This window comes from Felis catus, chromosome A1 (genome assembly GCF_018350175.1).
Source record: "Felis catus isolate Fca126 chromosome A1, F.catus_Fca126_mat1.0, whole genome shotgun sequence".
Lineage (NCBI taxonomy): Eukaryota > Metazoa > Chordata > Mammalia > Carnivora > Felidae > Felis > Felis catus.
In genome coordinates this window covers 163561765-163582473 of record NC_058368.1, presented here as the reverse complement: position 1 = coordinate 163582473, position 20709 = coordinate 163561765, and the positions used below count along the sequence as shown (strand labels likewise).

Below are 20709 nucleotides of genomic sequence, written 5' to 3'. Positions count from 1 at the left end.
ATGCATTTCCAAAATAAATATTTTATCCAGAATTTTTAAGTGTTTGAAATATAAGTTCCTCACTCATTTTGCCATGGTCTCTGTGATTGCTTTAGAGCACTTGGTCTCCAATAGATAGTAAATTCCTTGAAGAATGGCAACAGGACTTTCATTTTCACCAGGGTTTAGCATAGTAATGGGTTTATAATCAGCACCCACCACGCATTTGGTGAAGGAATGCCTTTCGGAAGACAGTGAGAAAAGCATTTGATAAATTATGGGGTTAATGGCGAGATTAATGACATAAGCCTTCCAAGGGTATTTGCATATTAAAAGGGGTTATCTGTGTGTTTGGCAGGGAGTTCACTGAGCTTTCTTAATGATTCTCCCTACATAGACACTGTATCCAGCAAGTAGGTAGGATTTTGAGCAGATAAATTCCTCCCAAATTCTTACTCCTTACTTAGCAACCAACTTTTCTGCTCAGGTCGTAGCCTCCTGGCCCAAGTCTGTAATATGGGGGTCACCTGATTCCTATGGAGTAACTCTAGTTTTTTAGGGATAATTTTTTTTTTTGTCAAAATGAGTTATAACCATGATAGGATGCTATCAGTCTATTATTTCTCATACAGCAAGACAAATCATCCACTTCTTTGTGGTTGCAGCATTGGTCAGAATATAGAGGGCAGAAGGTAACAAGGAAAAGAACTTTCTTAGAATCACATCACCATAGACTAAAGACAGCTGAGAACCCAGATGATCATTTTATGCCACAACTTTACAGATGTCCATTTTAACAACCAGACAAGGCAATAATGCACATGTAGTAGAAATATAGAACTTATTCTATAGACTCAAAGATTTCCTATTAGCCATCTGCTTTTACACAATCATAGTACTACATCATTGATATGCTGGGTATAATTTTTTTCTTGTTCTTGCTGTAAAAACATTTCCATAACTATATTCTATTCTGTTTAAATATAAAAAAGCTTGCATTTATATTATCAACCAATATCCAGAACTAAATGAACTCAGGTTAACAAATGGGAGCTAGTAAAATCCTCATATAATTCTAAAATTATAAATATTGAAGCATAAACTTTATTTATGCTTACTGTTAACAGTAAATTCTTTAAATGAGCATCTGGGGAGCAAGAGGGAGTAGTAATGGCCATCAGTACCAGTAACTCTTACTTTAGTTATGCTATCTACCTAAATTAATGTTCAAGAACAAGGTAGGTATGGCATATGGCATATTAGAAACTTTCAGAAAGGTTTCTAAATGACTAATGAAGAGTCAGTTATACAAAACTGTTGTGAGTTAAAACATTAGGGACTCCCAGGTCTCATTTTACTATAGGACAAGTTAGCATTTCTATGTATGGCAAGAGAGTCTTTAATTATCTGGCCTCCAACTTCTTCATATCAGCAATGTTTTTTGGTAGTACAGTAGAGCTTATGTTCTTTTATTCTCTCTGCCTCACTTCTCCCTCGTTTTTTTCCCTTCATTTTTCCATCTATTCATCCATCCATCCATCCATCCATCCATCCATCCATCCACCTTTAACAATGAGCATTCTAGTCAATTGACTGGTTTCAGAAAAATCTAGTTTTCGAAAGTAGCAAAACACTTTCAGAAGGCACACTGTTTTTTTTTTAGCTCTTAAAAAAATCATCCTTCATATATCGAGGACTCTTGAAGCACGTTACATGGAATGATAAATAAACAGCTTACTTTCTTCATCGAGATACATCCTTGTAAGGGCTTTAAAATGGGTATCTAAATCATACATCCGTTATCTCACCAGGGTCACATAAATTGTGTCATTCACACCACACATGACATGAGATGGATGGGTGGGAGGGAAGGCCTCATTTTGTTTTGTTAAATACTGTTTTTTTTTTTTTTAAGCCTTGCTTTAAGAAGGACTGTATTATTTGAAAGATTTTATAAATGGAAAAGATGCCGGAATAACCTTGATTTTTTTTATTTTTTTGGTTTGTCAGATTGTTACTAGGCAAGCTGTTCCTGTGGCAACAAAAGCAACCATAGAAGAGTATTGGGAGCTGTCTAGAACATCCTTGACTGCAAAAATGCTGAAATACAACTGAAAAAAGAAGGCTGGTTGACATCTGGACTATATACAACTCCATTACAACAAAAGAACACAAATAATGCTTCAAATTTGTTCTTCCTTTTGCAGTTTACCAAATCATCATTTCATTTGATCCTGACAACATTGGACTTTAGGCATAAGTGGCATTATTAACTTCATTTAAAAAAACATAGCTGTGGTAAGAAAATAGAAACTTCTCCTTTTCTTCCTCTTCTTCTTCCTTGATGTCAAAGGATAGTAATAAAAAAAGAAGTGATATCCAGTTTGAAAATGGAGAAATCATTTCTCAATAAAAATGATCATCCCCAAATATAAGACAAATATAAATTATCTTAAAATAAAAGAAATATAAACAGTCTTCAACAAAACTAGAAAACACTTGTAACCTCCGCCACAACTTCTGAGAAAGAGCTAACAGATGCAGTCAAGATATAAAAGGAAGATCCCTGGAGAGGATGCTTACAGCTCCAGACCTCAAAGTTATCAGAGCAACAGACTCCAAAATAGCTGGCATATTCTAAGGGGCAAAGCCAATTCCTTGTCTGAAACAATGGAAATGGAGTCAGCACCACCATTCGGGTGTTTTCTGGATACTTCCTGGTACCAGAGAGGAGCAGAGCTGCAAAGCCCAAGGAGGAAATATAGACATGTCACTTACAAGAAGCAGTATGTGGATGAGACAAGAGTGGAGGAAAGACGCCCCAAAGGGGAGCAGCTCTGTGGCTGACAGTCACTGTTTGCTGCAGAGAATAAAAAGGCTAAAAAACAACTTTTGTAGACCTGCAGACCTGGGATAAGTCACTTCCGTATTACCCAGGAAGAATTGTTAGCCCAAAATGCTATTAACTACCATATGGAAGTATATCAAATAGGTGATCCAGAAAGGAACTTATTTCGAGATGAGTGGTAAATGAAAATGAGCCTGCATAATAGTGTTCATACAAATATACTCCAAAAAAAGCAGGACTGGAACGGGAGAAACAATAGCAGATAAAACCATTCATTGGAAAAAATGAATCCACTGAGCATATGAAATATATGACCAAATAAGGAAACAAAAACTTCATCCAGAGATACAAGCGATCAGAAACCACATAGCGACACAACCAAAGGAAATGCAACAGGAGCTAAAAGACTTTAGGAAAGAAATGGAAAAGAGAAGACGACCATCCTCCAAACAATGCTACACCAGAGGGAATACAAGAGGTGGGTAAAGTGAGAGAAGGCCAAGAGGGGATAAGGTGGAAATAATTTCAACCTGTTAATGAGGGGTGCAAAATATAGCATTTAAACTGATAAGCATGTAATAAAGGCATAAAACATTTACAGGTATAAAGCTAAACACAAGAAGAACCAAGGGAATAATACTGTCAACTTAAACTGCTCTAGAGGAAAGGCAGAAAAAAGTACACTAATTGGACATTGCTCCTAACAGGGTATCAAGAGCATCTAGAAAATGAAATATGTAAATCAAAATTACAGTTAAGAAGAGAACAAGTGGAACAAAGGGAAGTACAGCAAACACGGAGAGTACAATGAAAGCGTAGTGTTCATATTGTTGATCACTTACCCCTTATTCATTCCTCCACCCCTTTCCTAAAAGAACCCTAATTTTGGTCATATATCTATCCTTTTTTTTCACATAATCTTATGCTTAAAAGCAAGGATTCTTAATTGGGAGTGATTCTGCCTCTGTAGGGGACATTTGGCAATGTCTGGAGACAATTTAGACTCTCTTTCAGGGGGTGTTACTGGCATTTAGGTTAGAGACCAGGACGAGGAGACCAATTTCAGGCCAAAATCCTATGTGTGATCTTTCAGGCCTTCTTTATCATGGGCAATTTAAAAAAGTTTTGCTGGAAGTCTTTATGAGGAAAAGCTGTCCTCCATACACAGAGTCTTCTGAGGGAGCTATATAGTCAAAGACACCAAGGGCCAGCATGCTTATATTCATATCTGCACTCCTAGCCCTGACACCTCCATTCAGAGGCCTCATTCTTGCGGGACTCCTTCAGGTGTCTCCACCGAGACCACCTTCCCGGGGACAGGTCTTGACCAAGGTACTCTTCTCCACTCTGTTTTTCCACTTCTAGCCTTTCCTTCTCTCCCTGTCCCCAGTTCCCTGGGTTCATAAAATGGCAGTGCTCCTCAGCAATGATCAAAATTTCCACCAAAAAGTGTCTTCAAAACACTGAGACAATTTCCTCCCCCTGCACTGCTTGACTGACCCTTGGCCAGTGCCATTTAGCGGGTGGCTAGGAAAGAACAGTGAGGAGCCAGTGCTACATTCCTTTTTGGCCTCCTGCCTATATTGTCACAGTAAGTAAATAAAAATTTGATTATTATTTTCATTTTGGCTCATTGCCTTAATTGACTACCTCAACTAGCAGCTTAGCATAGGATTATTGCTAAACATCCTACTATGCAGAGAACAGCTCCCAGAAAAGCATTAAACGGTCCAAACTGTCAACAGGGCTGAGGCATTTGGCGGAACTTGACTCCATCACCACCACCTCCAGAGCCAATAAGCCCATGGATTTCTCCTAGAGAATGTTATTCTTCCAGGAGCGATAGATGACCAAATAAGAAGGCCTAATCATACTGAAATGAAAGACTATTCCATGGCTGAGGGAGAATTTTCCTCAATTTTTGTTGTGTTGGACATGAACAAGAGAACATAAAACCCTGACTGCCACTGGCAGCCATCGTGTGAACATTGTGTGAACATGATGTGTGAACATTGTGGGAAAGCAACTTTGGGATGAAGTACTTGTACTATGCTACAGGAGTGAGGTAGAGAACCCGGGTCTTTGAAGACATTATGACTGAAAGCACTGTGGCCAGAACGCACCCCGTCTGTGGACTTCCCAAAATGGGTAATAAATTTCCTTATGATTTTAAGTTTCAACTGGAGTTTTTCTTACTTGCAGTGAAAACTGTTCTACAAAAAAGATCAAAAAAAAAAAAACCTAAAAAAGCAATAAAAACAGAAAGCATTAATCTAAAAGCAGAAATATATTACATATAAAAACACTACACTAATGTATGAAATAGGAGGAATCCTAAAAGTGAATCACAAAGCAAACCACACTATTTTAAAATACCTAAACACAGTGACACAAACATAAACATTCAGGGATAGATAAAGGTGTATCAAGCAAATGTACTTTAAAATAAAACGGCATAATCTTAATATCTGACATTTTAAACTATAAGGCAAAAGCATCCAATGAAATAACAAAAGATATTGTTATAATGATAAATGTAAAACCCACATTGTAAATCTAGCGGTCATGAATTCATATGCAACAGAAGACATAAAAATAAAGAAAGAAATAAAAAAAAAAAACACAGGCAATAAAAGGAGAAAATCCTTATATGGAAAGTTTCCTTTACCTCTTTCAAGTCATGACTAAGCACATGGGCCAAAGGAAAAGGTTATAGAAAACCTAAGTGACATATTTGAGATATAATTTATATATGTTATAAAATAATAGATTTTATAAAGTTTTCCATTCTCTGAAAATACAGAGTAGACCCTTCAACAAAAACTGACCCATATAAAGAAAACCTTACACGGCAATAGTTTGGTACCTATGAATGATTCTGTGCAAAGGGAGAGCTATTTCTACTTGAATTCCTTATATCAAGTGACCCCTTCAGAAGGATAAAAATTGTCCCCATGGGCAAGAATGCTGCTGTTGATGACAGCTCTGGGTACAGCTCAAGAGAATTAGAGAGGGTCTAAACTCACAGAGTTTACTAAGAATCCCAACATTACTAAGAATAATATAGGCAGTCTACTCTGCCCAGATAAACCAAGGATAAAATGAGGTCATATTAATGAATACTATATGTAAAGCAAACTTTGATAAGCACACAAGGAAATACTGTGGACTTTCCATTAAAGTATGCACACAAGACCAAGTAAAAGCAAAATCTTAGCATGAAAAAAATTTAGCATGAAACTAGGTAATAGTGGACATGCACATTAGAGTCAGCAAAACCTGGAGGAAACTCTGGGTAATAATACTGTTCAAAAGAGGCTTTTCTCTTGTCTTAAGAATTGTAATTAGATCTTTATTGAAGAGCAATAATTTAGCTTTTCTCTTTTAATTGCTGTCTATTGCCCTTTTGTTCCATGTATATGCAAGCAAGCACGCTGTCACATGTTCTCTGTCCCTTTACTGTTTCTCCTTTGCCTCCATTTCCTGCTCAAAGGAAACCTGAGATAAGCTGTTCAGCACATTTTGCTGTTTAATCCAATGTTGGTACAACACCTCAAATGTATTTCCTGGCGTTTAGAATGGACTTAGGAGAATCCTATAGAACCAGGGCAGCAAAATCTGCCAGCATTGCTTCAAGGGGAAAGTGAGGTCTGCGTTCAGATGCGGGATTAAGGAAGGAAAGATGGAATAATGCACCATGAAGACTAACATCCTAGAATGGCTGGACAGCTCCTCAGGATGGGCTTTCTCATCTCTGCTGCTTGGAGGACTGGGCTGCAAGAAACAGTATCTTGCAGTATTTAAAACAAACAAACAAACAAACAAACAAACAAACAAACCCATACAGGGATAGAATCATGGGAGAAACGGATGGTTCAGTCAAACCTGCACTAAAGAGTGATAACTGTAATTTCTTGCTCTGATATATAAGACTTCTGTTGTTTTAGAAAATGATTCAAAGATTCTTTCAAATCAGTTTATCTAATCAGTCTACACAAAAATATTACAGAGTTTAGTGACTACGGTGAAATCATAGTTCATGTACAAGAATGGTAAAAATGAGCTATGCTGAATTTCTGTAGCTAATTTCTAGGAAATAGATATGGCCAACAGTTTTATTTCATATCTGAGATTAGCATCGTTTAATACTCAAATAGTTTTCTTATTTCTACTTTGAAAGCTAAAAGTAAAGAGATAAAGACTAGAAATCAAAAATAAGTTGCCACTTAATTGACTCTGATTCTGGAAATAAAATATTTTAATTAAGTTCCACTTAAAAAATAAAAGTAGCTTCTTACTCCCACACTGAGCACATTAACATTTTCACATATAGAAAGTTTAGGTACATTCAACTGTTTACAAGACATGTCTCCATATAATACAAGTACATTCACGTGAAGTACATGAACTTATATAATTGTATATATTTGTGACTTTTGCATCTGGTACCTTTTAAAACTAACACTTAATATGTTTATTTTCTAAATGTCAATTCATAGGTGATGATTTAAAGTTAGGAGAGCCTCCTGAAGAGTTTTAATAGTTGTGTTCGTATGAGAATTCAATAATATCCTAAATATAAGCTTCAAAGTAAAGCTTTAGCAACTTAAGTTACCTGACTGGCAATGCATGGAATTCTTACCAGGTTGTATTGTTTGGTTTACAGTTTAAGTCATTCAAGTGGCTTATAATTATTTGTGCACTAGGGGATAAAAAAGCACCAATACAATAAATATTTTTTCACATCACAGATGAAATCACAAAACAATGATCTCAATTTCCTTTCAAAATCTAATAGTTTGAAAAGAGCATTTACATCCAATGTTCAATCTTTAAGCTTTCTTAGTGAGATCAACTGATACACTAGAGATAAGAATGGAAATGCTAAAAAGAGGTGTTATGCATAATATCTCCTAACTACAGAATTGAGACATTCTCCTCACACTGCTGATATCCATTTTTGAACTGGTTTCCTTAGATCTAAAAAGAACTCTGAAAATAAGTGTAACATTTATAAACTTATCAACTATGTCTCTTAAAAAGAAATTCTAAAGATGTCTTTCTTCCCGATACATAAAGCAGTATTTTCCTGATGAGCAAAAGCACCTTATGATAAGGAAATATATAAAGCAAGTATTTTCTACAAATTAATATAGAAATTTATGCACATAAAGGTGTAGTCACCCCAGCTGTATATGTAATATTTTAAATAATACACAATAAAAAAAAAACCTCAAAGCACATATTGGAAAAATAACCCATATGCTAGTACTCCAGTTATTAAATATTGCAGCATATATGTAATTCTAACAATTGGAGGAAAAAAGTTTCTAACCCAAATGGGCAGTGAAATCTCTTTGGAAATATACTTTAAAAATCTGTAATATGTAATCCTGGCTGTCAAATTCCAACTCAAGCTATAGGTTTTTATAGCTGACATACAATCCCGTGAAAATGAAAGTATGTATAGAGGTCACCTCACAGATTCTTGAGTAAACAGCATTACTGGTGAGACACTGGGACAGGCTAGCTGAGGTCTCCTGTCGTTTTCTTTACAGAGGGCACATAGCAAACATAATATTAAGAATGACAGACCTTCATCACCGTAAGTTTTGCTAAAATGTTAATAAACATTGTTTTAAACATTTCAAGATCATGAGAAAAGGTCCTTACCTGAATATATACAAAGAATTCTCTAGATTTAACATATTTTAAAATGAATACAGAGGTGTATAAGGAGAAACATCAATTACTTGCTTTGACAGTTTTCAGTCAAGGTTTATTACGTGTCTTTTTCTATCGAACAACGTGATTTTTAAATATATGGAGCTCCAGCTTCCGTTAAGATTTCATTTCTTTTTCCCAGTGGTTTTTTTGTGTTCATGCATTTCTGTTTTGCTAGCTATAGTCTTTTTTCGAGATGAGGTATTAGGAACAACGGCATTAGAAGGTCCGCTGGTAGCTATACAAAAAAAGAAAAATTGTTTAGATTTTCACAAGCAATTCACGTTCAAATACTACTGCTAAGTGACAAATAATTAACTTTATAACTGTGATGTAAATGAAACATTGTAAACATTCAATAGAGCATTTTTAACCTTTTAACTTTTGAGAATTCAACATCAATACAGGAAAGTAAGGTCAATGGGGTGTGTTCCAAATTTGTCTTTTCACTCTACATTCTTCCTGGAAAACTAATTTATTCCATCATTTTTAACTACCATCTATCTATTGTGCTAACGATATTCAAATGTATACTTTTGGTCCAGGTCTTTTCCCTTCAAGATCTGTTTATTCTTTTCATCCTATTAGAAAACTATAGAAAACTATATATATTAGAAACTATATACTTCTATATAGTTTCTATAAATATATATTAGAAAACTATATATATTAGAAAACTATAGAAAACTATAGAAAACTATATATATAACTGACAGTAAACATAAACTTAATATGCTTAATACTGAACTTGTCATTTCCCCTTAAATCTATTTTCTCCTCTTTTATATTACCACTACTTAAAAAGTTCAAATGTTAGAAAACTATAAACAGTCTTGACTTAGAACTTATCCTTCTACATCCAAACCAGCATTAAGCCCTTATGAGTTATCAAAAAGTTATTCTAAGACAGATGACACTTCTGGTATGGATGGGCAAGCTCCTATCTGACTAATTCTCCTGCAGGTTAACAAGTATAAACTCTGGAGAAAATATGAAAAACAACTACTTGAAGACACTGAAGAGTAAACAAAAGCAGGTGTATACTGGAAAAAAAAATCAACACTTGGAGGAAGGAAACTCATGTTGAGTCCCCCCCACCCCCATTTTTTTGAAAGCTGTAGGCCTAAGGAGAGTATCTGGTCTGAACCATGTGCAATGACTACAACTAAACATAAAACTCATTCTTACTAGCATGAAGAACCAGAAGATAAGTACTGGAGCAACTATAGCTGCTGGAAAATCAGGTGGGAGATCCCAGAAAGGGAGAGTCTCCAGTTCTTTGTATAAAACATGATCACATTTATGGCATGGGAGGGTAGGCTCCAAGAGTGCAGCTAAGGCCAAAAGAAAAGATGTGAAAGATGAGCTGCTGACTGCTTCAAGGAACACAGTTTTGCAACATGAGTTCGCCCAAGGTTAACTCTTTGCTTGAAAAAAAACCCAAACAACTCAATACTCTTGGGAAGAGCGTAACAAAAATAACAGTCTGGAGTTTATACAACATCTCATTCATAATGTCTAGGATGCAATCCAAAAGTACTCAATGTATGAAAAAAAACAGGAAAACATCTTTCTTCTTGGGAATGGATAAATTGGTAGAGACTATTTCTGAGGTCAGCTAGATTAGTACACAAGAATGTTAAAGCAAGTACTTTAACTTACTCAAGAACAAAGGAAAATATGCTTATGATAAATAAAATTTTGGAGATCTCTGAAGAATCAAAAAAGAGTATCTAAAACTAAGGAATAAATATCTGAAAAAAAATCCACTAGATAGCTTAACAGCAGAATGGAGATGATAGGTAAAAGTGAACATCAACCCAGATTATAAAAAAAAAAAAAAAAAAAAAAAATTTCATGCTTGCCATAGTCAAATTGCTGAGAATCAAAGATAAAGAAAAAATATTGAAAGCAGGCAGAAATAAATAATTCAACCCACTGCACACATTGGGACAATTCAAATTACCAAAGACTTCTCATCAGAAACAATGGGAACCCTAAACAGGACACAACACCTTTAAAACACTGAAAGAAAAAACTTTCTTCCTCAAATTGTCAATCAAGACTTTTTCAAATACAGTAAGAGATCTGCAGTATAAAAATGCTAAAGAGATTCAGGTAGAAGGCAAATAAAACCAGATGGAAACAAAGATTTAGAAAAGGGAATGAAGACTGATGGCTAATGTGTGGATAAATAAAATACTTTTTTCTCTTCCAAGTGTCATTAAAATACATGACTGTGTAAAGCAAATATTCTAACATTGTATTGTAGCCTTTATAATATATGTGGAAGTAACATACATGGATAACTATGTGTCAAGGATGGGTGGAGAGGAAGGTAAATGAATCTACAGAGTTGCAAGGTTCCTACATTTTACTCTGAGTAGTATAAAATTATCTCTAAGTAGATCATGAAAAGTTAGAGAGGTGTATTTATAGCCACTAATTAAAGAATGATGCAAAAGGTAAAGGTACAAAGTCAGTAGATAAGTTAAAATAAAACTCTAAAAAATATTGAATACAAAACAAGGCAGAAAAGAATAAAAGAATAACAATCAGAATGTATAAACCAAAAATATAACATAGTAGATCTAACCCAACCATATCAATAATTACAATGTTAATGAACCAGAAACATTGCAACTTATAAGGCAGCTTTGTTAGAATGGGTTTTTAAATTTTTAAAAAATATTTATATTCTTTGAGAGAGACAGAGAGAGAGAGAGAGAGAGAGAGAGAGAGCACATGTGGGGGAGGGGGAGAGAGAGAGAGAGAGAGAGAAGAGACAGACAGAATCCGAAGCAGGCTCCAGGCTCTGAGCTGTCAGCACAGAGCCTGATGTGGGACTCAAACCCATGAACTGAGAGATCATGACCTAAGCCAAAGTTGGATGCTTAACTGAATGAGCAACGCAGGTGCCCGTAGAATGGGTTTTAAAGAAGCCAAATATATACTGCCTACAAAAGAAAAAAAAAAATCCCTTACATATGAAGACCACAGGTTGTTTGGAAAAATAATCCATGCATACAGTAAGCATAAGAAATGTGAGGTAGCAAAATTCACATCAGATAAACTTTAAGACAAAGCATTACTAGGAATCAGAGGGAAATTTCATGATGATAAGTGAGTCAATACATTAGGAAGGCATACCAAATATGTATGTATGTAATCACAAAGCTTCAAAGCACAGAATAAAAACTGATTGAATTAAAGGAAGAAAAAGACAATCGTACAGCTGTGAGTGGAAATTGCTCTCTAAGCAACTGACAGCAGATTCAGAACCTCTCCTCCCATCCACATGTCCCCACCCCTCAAAATAGGAAAAACACAGAAGATATGAAAAAGATTATCAGCAATTCTGACCTAATGGATACTGATAGAACATTACATCAATGAACTATGGAATAAAAATTCTTTTTTAGTGCTCTTGCTGCATTTAAGATGTACCAAGTCCAAATGTTAAGCCATAAAATATCTCACATTTAAAATACTAAGACTGTACAGTATATGTTTTGTAATTGCAACAGTATGAAGGAATTGGTAACAAGACATCCAAACCCCAACCCCCAAATATTTGGAAAGTAACCAATATATGTCTAAATACTCCATGACTCAAGGAATAAATCACAAATTATAAAGTATTTTTAACTGAATGAGAATGAGAATTAAATGTAACTTTTGTGAGATGTAGCTAAAGAAGTACTCAGAGGAAAACTTAAAGCCTTAAATGTTTATATAACAGGAGAAGAAATGTCTAATAAAAAGTGATTTAAGAAACTAGAAAGAGAATAAAGGTCAACCCAAATAAGTAGGAGGATGGAAATATTCAAAGAGAGAAATCAGTGAACTATAAAACAAACAGCTAAAATCTGGTTCTTTGAAAACACCAACAGAATGGATAAATCCCTAGTGGGAATAATGAAAAAAAAAATCAAAACACAAACTATCAGTATCATGAATAACAGAAATTATTACTAAATTCATTAAAAGGATAGTGCAGTGGGGTGCCTAGGTGGCTCAGTCAGTGAAGTGCCTGACCGGCTCAGGTCATGATCTCATGGTTCGTAAGTTCGAGTCCCACCTTGGGCTCTGTGTTCCAGAGCCTGAAGCCTGGAACGTGCTTCAGATTTTGTGTCTCCCTCTCTCTCTGCCCCTCCCCTGCTCTCTCTCTCTCTCTCTCTCAAAAATAAAAATAAACATTAAAAAATATTTAAAATAAATTAAAAAAGGATAATGAAGTAACAAGAAAATTGACAACTTAGATAAAATGAACAAATTCCTTGAAAAACCAAGTTACCAAAGCCATCACTAAAATGTAACAGAAAATTAATTCTATCAAAATTTAAGTAAGAAATACCTCTCTTATAAAAAACTTCATTCAGAAAATAGAAGTGGAAGAAATACTTCCAAATCATTTTGAGGCCAGCATCATCAGCCTGATACCAACATTTAAAAGACATCACAAAAACAAAACCCAACATGAAAACAAAAACAACAAAAACAAAAAATAACTACAGACGAATCATTATCTTTTAAAAATGCAGGTGTCAAAATCTGCAAGGTCAAACTGAATCCAGCAACATATATATAAATTATTCATCATGACCAAGTGGGGTCCATTCCAGGAATGCAAGATTGGCTTTTATTGGCTTATGTTATATTGAAAAAGTCAAAATAACACCATTTCATCTTTATTATTTAAAAAGGCATATGAAATAATACATTTATTATGTGTCTAATATATAGAGAAAAACAATGGACCATGATTCAAAGAGCATTCAAATCTTAGGCCTACGACTGTTATGTGAACAGGGATTAGTCACAACCTCTGCAATTTTTTCATCCGTAATGGCATAAGAATGGTATTGATCTCTGAAGGCCATGTTTAGAAATGTATGAACAAAAAAAGTGTTTTGTAGCATAAAAAACTACACAAATGTTAGCTTTGAGTTGTATATGGAATACACTGTAATTTATATTTAAGGTAATTTTTCAGTTGTCTGTACCCGCATATATTGATTATTTAGAAGGTGCAAACTTTATATTTAAGATATTGCCTTTAATGTATAAGGCCGGATAACCTGTCAGAACTATAATCAGGGATAAATGATCAAGTCAGTGGTACAGAGTGTTGTAAGAGTTCTTGTTTTGGTAATCATATAAATACATCACCAGTGGAGGGAGCTGGGTTGGGAGTAGGAAGTAAAAGGAGAACATTTTAGAAGAAAAATGACCTGAGTATCACAAGGATTTACTTGGGAGGAAGTGAACAGTTTGGCAACAGTGTAACAACAGCAACTAACATTTAGTGAGTGTTTACTATGTATGTCAATTACTTTACATAGGTTATTGCATTCATTTCTGACAACCTTTAAAAGAGTACTATTACCCCGATTTTAGGACTATGAAACTGAGGATCGGAGAGGTTAGTAACTTACCCAAAGTCATAAAGCTAATAAGTAGCAGTGTTGAGATTTTAATCTAGGTCCCTCTGACTCCCAAGCCTAAACTAGTAACCAAAAGAATTTGTGAGAGCACTAAAATGAGGAAAAGAATGAAGAAATTTCCAGTGAGGATACAGTCAAACCTTGAAGCTATATAGAAGTCTCTCAAGAAAAAAAAGGTATAGGGTAAGAAAAAGTGAACAGTTGGATGACCCTGTCTGGCATAGCAAAGTAGGAAGAACAACTGTCAGATAAGACTAGAAGAATCGGGTAAAGGGAAATAACAGGAAGGCAGAGTACACCGTGGAAGTCAGAGTAAGAGAGGATTTCAGCAAGGATCAACCACACAGTCAAATATGCCAAAAAATAAGAACAAAAAAAAAAAGTTGGGGTGTCTGGCTGGCTGAGTCAGTAGAGCATGCAACTCTTGATATTGGGGTTGTGAGCTCAAGTCCCACGTTGGGTGCAGGGATTAGTTAAAAAATAAAATCTTTAAAAAAAATAGAAAAAAAGCTGACAAAAGATAGTTGAATTTGGTACTCATGTCATTAGACTGCGCATGGAGAATTAAAACACTGTAAAGAAAGAGACAAAAATAGGGGGCGTGTGGGTGGCTCAGTTGGTTAAGCGTCCAACTTCAGCCCAGGTCATGATCTCATGGTTCATGAGTTTGAGCCCTGAGTCAGGCTCTATGCTGACAGCTTGGAGCCTGGAGCCTGCTTTGGATTCTGTGTCTCCCCCTCTCTCTGTCCCTCCCATGTTCATGCTCTGTCTCTGTCTCTCAATACTAATAAATAAATGTTTTAAAAAATTAAAAAAAAATCTTTCATATAAAATGACTAAAATAAAGCCTAGACTCAAAAGAAAAGCAATAGGAGACAGTTCATAAGTTAGTTTGGAGAACAGTATGAGTATGAAATATATTTTATTAACAGATACAGTGGCGGGGGAGACAACAGAGGAAAAAATACAAATACATCAACAGACTACAATAACAGTTTTTAACTCTAGGAAGTATAATGATCCTTTTTAAAAACAGATTTTAAACTCCAAAGGCAAGCTATTACTACTCCTCTAATTAATTGCGCTACAGAATCCACAAATTCACACACTGCTAACCTGGCTTGCTGCTTGCTTTCGTATTCTTTAAGGTAGCTGGTGGTGTTGGGAGGATTTTTGCAGGTGTATACGTATTTAAAGATATTTTTCTTCTCATTACTGGACTGGAACGTGAAGCTGAAGAGGCTGAAAAGAAGAAAACAAAACAAAACAAAACAAAACAGATATGGCAGTTCAGTAATTTCCTACCAAGTCCTTACATTTAGAAATTTCTAATGACATATTTAGTGGACTTAGGACTATACATTACAGGAGAAAATAGACCATGCAAGGTTTACAAAGTAAATTCGGCTACATCATCTTTCCTATAAAAAGTTCTCTCATGCTCTTAGCCCAATAGATGTTCTGTTTATAATGCAAATAATAAGCATTTAACAGTATTTACTAATGGCATGCCAAGAATAGAGCAATGGACTTAATTTTATTGTCCTGATAGAAACTCAGATTCTTAAGGGATGGCAGAGAGCTAATGGCATAATTTTACTGCCCAGTTAAAAACAAACAAACAAACAAACAAACAAAAACTCCCAAATTGTTTTTCTCTTAAAAATATGAAGTAGAGATTCAGGGACAGTTACTTTATAAACACTATGGTCTATTAATCTATTATATTTATAAGTAATAAATCAGACTGTCTCCCTATATTACCTAGTGAGATTTATCTTAATGCAAGGAATTTTAAAGATTTTTTTTCTCTTTCTAATCAAGGTGGAGTGGTTGAGAGGCATGAAAAGGAAAAGTACAGTAATTCTGAAGTATGAAGTCCTCTGGGGAAGGAGAGCTTCTGGCATGAGCTTCCAGGTTCTTAACTGAAGGGAGGTGAGGAGTTAACAAAACACCAACTCGCCTGCTTTTGCAATTTTTGGAGGACCTGATAGCAATAAACAGCATGTCTCTGAAAAACAAATACGTGAGCCAGTCACAGCAAATGTGTTTCATGTGGCTGACCCGTATCTACACTGAATGAATACAAATCCCATTGGCAGAAGCTCCAAGTAGTCACTAACGATATAACATACAAGTGATGACAAAAATCCCGAAAGCATCACGTAAAGCACTAAACCACTACTAAGCTCTTTCCTGCTTACATGTTTGATCCTGTCTCGTTAACTTCCATCTCTAACTTATCCAGTTAGTATTTCCACACCTTTCCCCCCATCTGATACTGTTAGTGTTCCATTGTAAGCTAACTTCTAGTTGCCACAAAATTGATTTAATTTTGTTTGAAGTGAGGAAAAAGCCTTTCTGAATGACAGAGGATTAACAATATCGGCTTCATTATAAATAGCACAAAATCAATATAGTCTACATTATAATGCTAATTCCTTGACAATTCAGGGAATTAAGTATAAAATAATATAAATATACTGGGATTACTAAATATTAATTCTGCAGTTACAGTATAAAACAGAGGATTCAGAGGCTTCTATTATAGCTGGCACCTATTTTCTTTACTACTCAAGAAGAACTAAAAAAGCATACACTCAGAAGACATGGGTTTTTTAGTATTGCTTGACCACTAACCACTTGATTTCCTCAATGGTGTCTAAGTTTTTTTTCTTTAAAGAATAATTTTTTCTCAAATGAAATCTTAAATAAAATAGATGAAAACATATACTCTAGTTGAAGCAGCCATGCACGACATAAGGCCTAACCATTCAGCATCATCTTCCTAATGGAATTTCCAAAAGCTCTTGGGAATACAGTCTGAAGACCAATGAACTAGCTTGATTTTAAGGTTTATTCAACTCTATGAATTGCATTAACTGTATTTACGTTCTTATCTAGTTTCCTTAGTAAGTAATGGCATGAAATTTTAAGAGAACTAGAGAATATGGGGTACAACTTATATCCATGATATAGAGAAGAGCTAATCTGAACTGGAAAAGGAATTTAATATCCTTCATTAATACACCTCAATAATATACTCTGATTAACTGAATTCACTAACCACAGAAATAAAGCCATCATAATAAAACAGCACCACAGAATATACCTTCAGAGATTTTCTTTCTGTAAATGTTCTACCACAATTCTCTTTCCAAAACAGATGTCATTACTGCTGTTACCTGTAAGTCACTCACTGAAAATCTTCTAAATTCTAAATAACATTGATATCTATCCCAAGTTCTTTTTTACTAATTAGAACTTTTCTTTCATCTTTATTTTAAGATTATAAATCCTTGCCCCAGTGAAGCTGTGAAACATCAAATATAAAGGGGTAAATGGTAAATGAGAATTAATTCAGGTTCTCCACTGCATTCTGAGGAAAAGCATTTTCCATTCTATCAGCTAACAGGGAAAAGAAGATAAACATACTTCATTTTCCTAACTTTGACGTCACACAGCTTAAAGAAGTTATTTCATTTGGAGTATTATCAATTCTCAGAGTCAGACACATTCACAGGAAAACTTTGAAATTAAATCCTACTTCCTAAAACCATTCCTAAAGTGAAATATTTTAGAACATAAACCCAAGTATCTCTCCATTGCCATCAATGATTGAAACCTGACCTCTACTACTAGACGTGGAAGAGAAGGGAAGCCCACTATACTGGAGAAATGCAAGGGGTGCCATTTAGACAGAATACAATGTGACGAGAACACTCTAGAATAATACAATGTGAAAGCCAGAAAAGGGAAGAGAACAGCAATACACGAAAGTGGCTTTCATTCCAAGACCTCTGGTTTCATTCTTCAGAGAAACACATTTATAGTATGCTCCTTACAAAAAGAAGAAAGGTATACACTCAATGTTTGTGACTTTACAAAAAATAGGACTAGCCCTAGCAAGATTCTTAACTAAGCAGAGCATGCTCTCCCAAACTGGATGCTTCCTAAACTGGAAATTCCCACAGGCTGAAGGATCCTATAGAGCTGAGGATCATAGTAGTCAGCTGACTTCTCATACCCAAAAAAGGTAGCCCTAAAGGTTTCCCAGAATGATGTCCCTCAGAATAGTGCTACATGGTGTCTAAATGTGTCACCAAAAATGTGTCTTCGCAAAAAATAAGTTTTGGAAAATCTAAGTATACAGTTTTCCTACATTAATGTAACTCTGTCTCTCCAAAGGGAGGCGGGATATAATACACAGTTTCCAAAATTTACTGAGTCATGAATCCCTTTTCTTCACACACATGCATTAACTTTTGCAGAATATTTTCTGAAAAACATAATTTGAAAACCTGTTGTCCTAATTTGCTCTCTTTAGTCAAGAGCTCCTTCTGAAACATTGTGAATATGTACCAGAGGTGGTGAAGCATGGAATGGTATTTGTGCATGTGTGGGTTAATGACAAATGGTATTTTGTAGTTTTTAAAAAGTTTATTGTAAAATCACACACAATAAGAAAATGAAAAAAAGGCCATCAGTCTATATTGTTGACTTCTATTGCTGGGTCTTAGATTTTTTTTTTTTTTCCTTTTTTGGGAGGAAAGTTTTTTGGGAGTTATAAAGAAAAGTGGTGCACTCCACATCAATAACACCAAAGAATTTCAAATAATGTTCCTTTACACCCCCTTCTCTCCTAAAATTTTATTCACTATCACTACTTGAGTTTGTTGTAATAATTCTTCTTATAGTCTGATAATATCACTGCCACAAAATAATGAAACTAATAACAACAACAACAACAACAACAACAACAACAACAATAACAATAATAATTATTTTCCTACAAATTTCAGGGGTCTTCCGTGGAACTTCACTTGATGGAGAAGCAATGGAAGCAAGAAATTCATCCACCTGCTTTAAAGACAGGGCATTGTGAAGAGTTTCTAGAGGACAAATAGATGGCACCATGGAATACAATTCAAAGCCTGAAAAAAAGAAATGAAAAAAAATTTGGATATTTAAAAAAATAATTAAGAAGGAAGAAGACCATTGCTTAGAACTGTACAGGTTAGGTCTTTCCAATCTATCACATGCAATCACATGAGATCTCTGAAGTCATGACACCAGATGCTATGCAATATGGGACTGGAACAAGATGTGACAAAGATTTCATTTTAAATGTATTCACATAGTACCGCATGCACACAATTTCATTCTACACTTTAGTAAAATCTAAGAATGATACTTAAAGAAAAAATAACTCGGGGGGGGGGGACAGAAAAATTACATTGTTTAAGTTTGTACTTTATAAAAATCAGGTCTATTTGACAGGTGAGTAAGTTGATGCCATGATGTGTCTCTGATGCTAGGATGTTAAAATTAACTTCTTGTTGAAAAATGATTGTAATTACTTGAGGAGTGATTTTAAGTAACTTTTCTAGTAATACCAAGGCCAACAATACTCTCTAGTGTGACCTGAAAACCACACTCATTCATTTATGCTGAAAATCAAATTCCAAAACACATTTTACCTACCTTTATTGAAATAACTCAAATATTCTATTGTTGGAAATTGCTAGCTGAGTACCGTTAGGCCAAGTAAAAAGCAATACAAAATACAGACATGTTTGCATTCAACAATGGCACAGAAATAGAAAAATTTCATGAAACAAATCATGCACATATATATTAATACCATCAGTGAAACAAAACTGCTTACAATATACACTTTTTTAAAAAACAAGATATAGGTTATTTGCTTTTTATAAAAATTGCCTGTTGATTTAAATTTTATTCAACTGAATGGCTTTTAAAATTGCTCTCATAAACAATTAAAGTAGTAAGTCTTCCTGCACCTCTTCTTTCTAACATTCAAACTAATTTCCCTCCAAAGGAAATACTTTTAATACTTAGATTAAGATTTTATATAAAGGCTAACGTTATTAAATAAAAAGTAAAAATTAATTAAACTCAAACAGACTACAAAATTTTCTGCTTCAATAGGCATGTGCTCATTTTAACACTGACTGATATTTACTTAATTTCAGGAGGAAACAGTGACCCAAGAACTGACTAATTCTTGGCTGGAATAGAGAAACTGGTTAAAAGGGAATCTAATCTTTCTATGAAAATAACCAAAGGATTTACAAAATTGGTATGTTTGATTTTCAGGTGCAAACCAAAGCATGACGGAAGGTTACATATGCTTAAAGAACAAAACAAAACAGAAACTATACCATAACAGCAGCTAAAGCACCTAAATAAAGCACTAAAAGAATTGGGCTTGCACAAGTAATACATTTTTTTAAAGTATAAGACTCATGCAAATAAGCGCAAACCCTTTCTTTGCATTACACTGAACTTAGCAATGTTATGTTTTTTATCCTTTCATCAGAATGTTGCTAAGTATTCTGTAACAGCTATTTCCTTGCATTTGCCTGTTAGATTTTATAACAGGCAAATAATAATATAATCAGGTTCCTCAGGACTGCATTTTCTCCCCATTTATCTTTAGTAAACTTTGTATTTAATGCACAATGAAAGGGTTAGCGCAGCAATTTAAAAAGCCACCCTGCTGTCATGTTTAGAAGCTATAAAAACATACCACTGGAGCCTAGACATTCCACAGAGGAAACGGACCAGCACCTATAGAGGTGTAGGTGTTCTGCACAGAGGCCCAGAAAATAAGGTAAAGCACTGTCAGAAGATACTTGTTTCACCATGTTCCTTGAACTAAAGATGAAGGGAGGGGGTAAGTCCATG

The 20709-nt window shown here is 34.8% G+C and overlaps 1 protein-coding gene across 22 annotated transcripts in view; it reads right to left on the bottom strand.

Moving 5' to 3' along the window:
* Nucleotides 1-7067: 7067 nt before the first annotated feature.
* Nucleotides 7068-20709, bottom strand: part of PPIP5K2 (diphosphoinositol pentakisphosphate kinase 2) — a 71324-nt gene continuing 57682 nt past the window's right edge. For 15 of the 22 annotated variants that reach the window (XM_045034197.1, XM_045034217.1, XM_045034224.1 and 12 more), the window contains 3 exons: nt 18792-18932; nt 15115-15240; nt 7068-8789 (listed from right to left, as the gene is read on the bottom strand). In XM_045034197.1, the coding sequence (XP_044890132.1) occupies nt 8677-8789; nt 15115-15240; nt 18792-18932 (380 nt within the window). In that variant the 3' untranslated portion in view covers nt 7068-8676. Of the gene's footprint in view, nt 8790-15114; nt 15241-18791; nt 18933-20551; nt 20612-20647; nt 20680-20709 lie in introns of those variants that run through there. The other 7 variants (XM_045034206.1, XM_045034194.1, XM_045034229.1 and 4 more) reach the window with 2 other exon arrangements.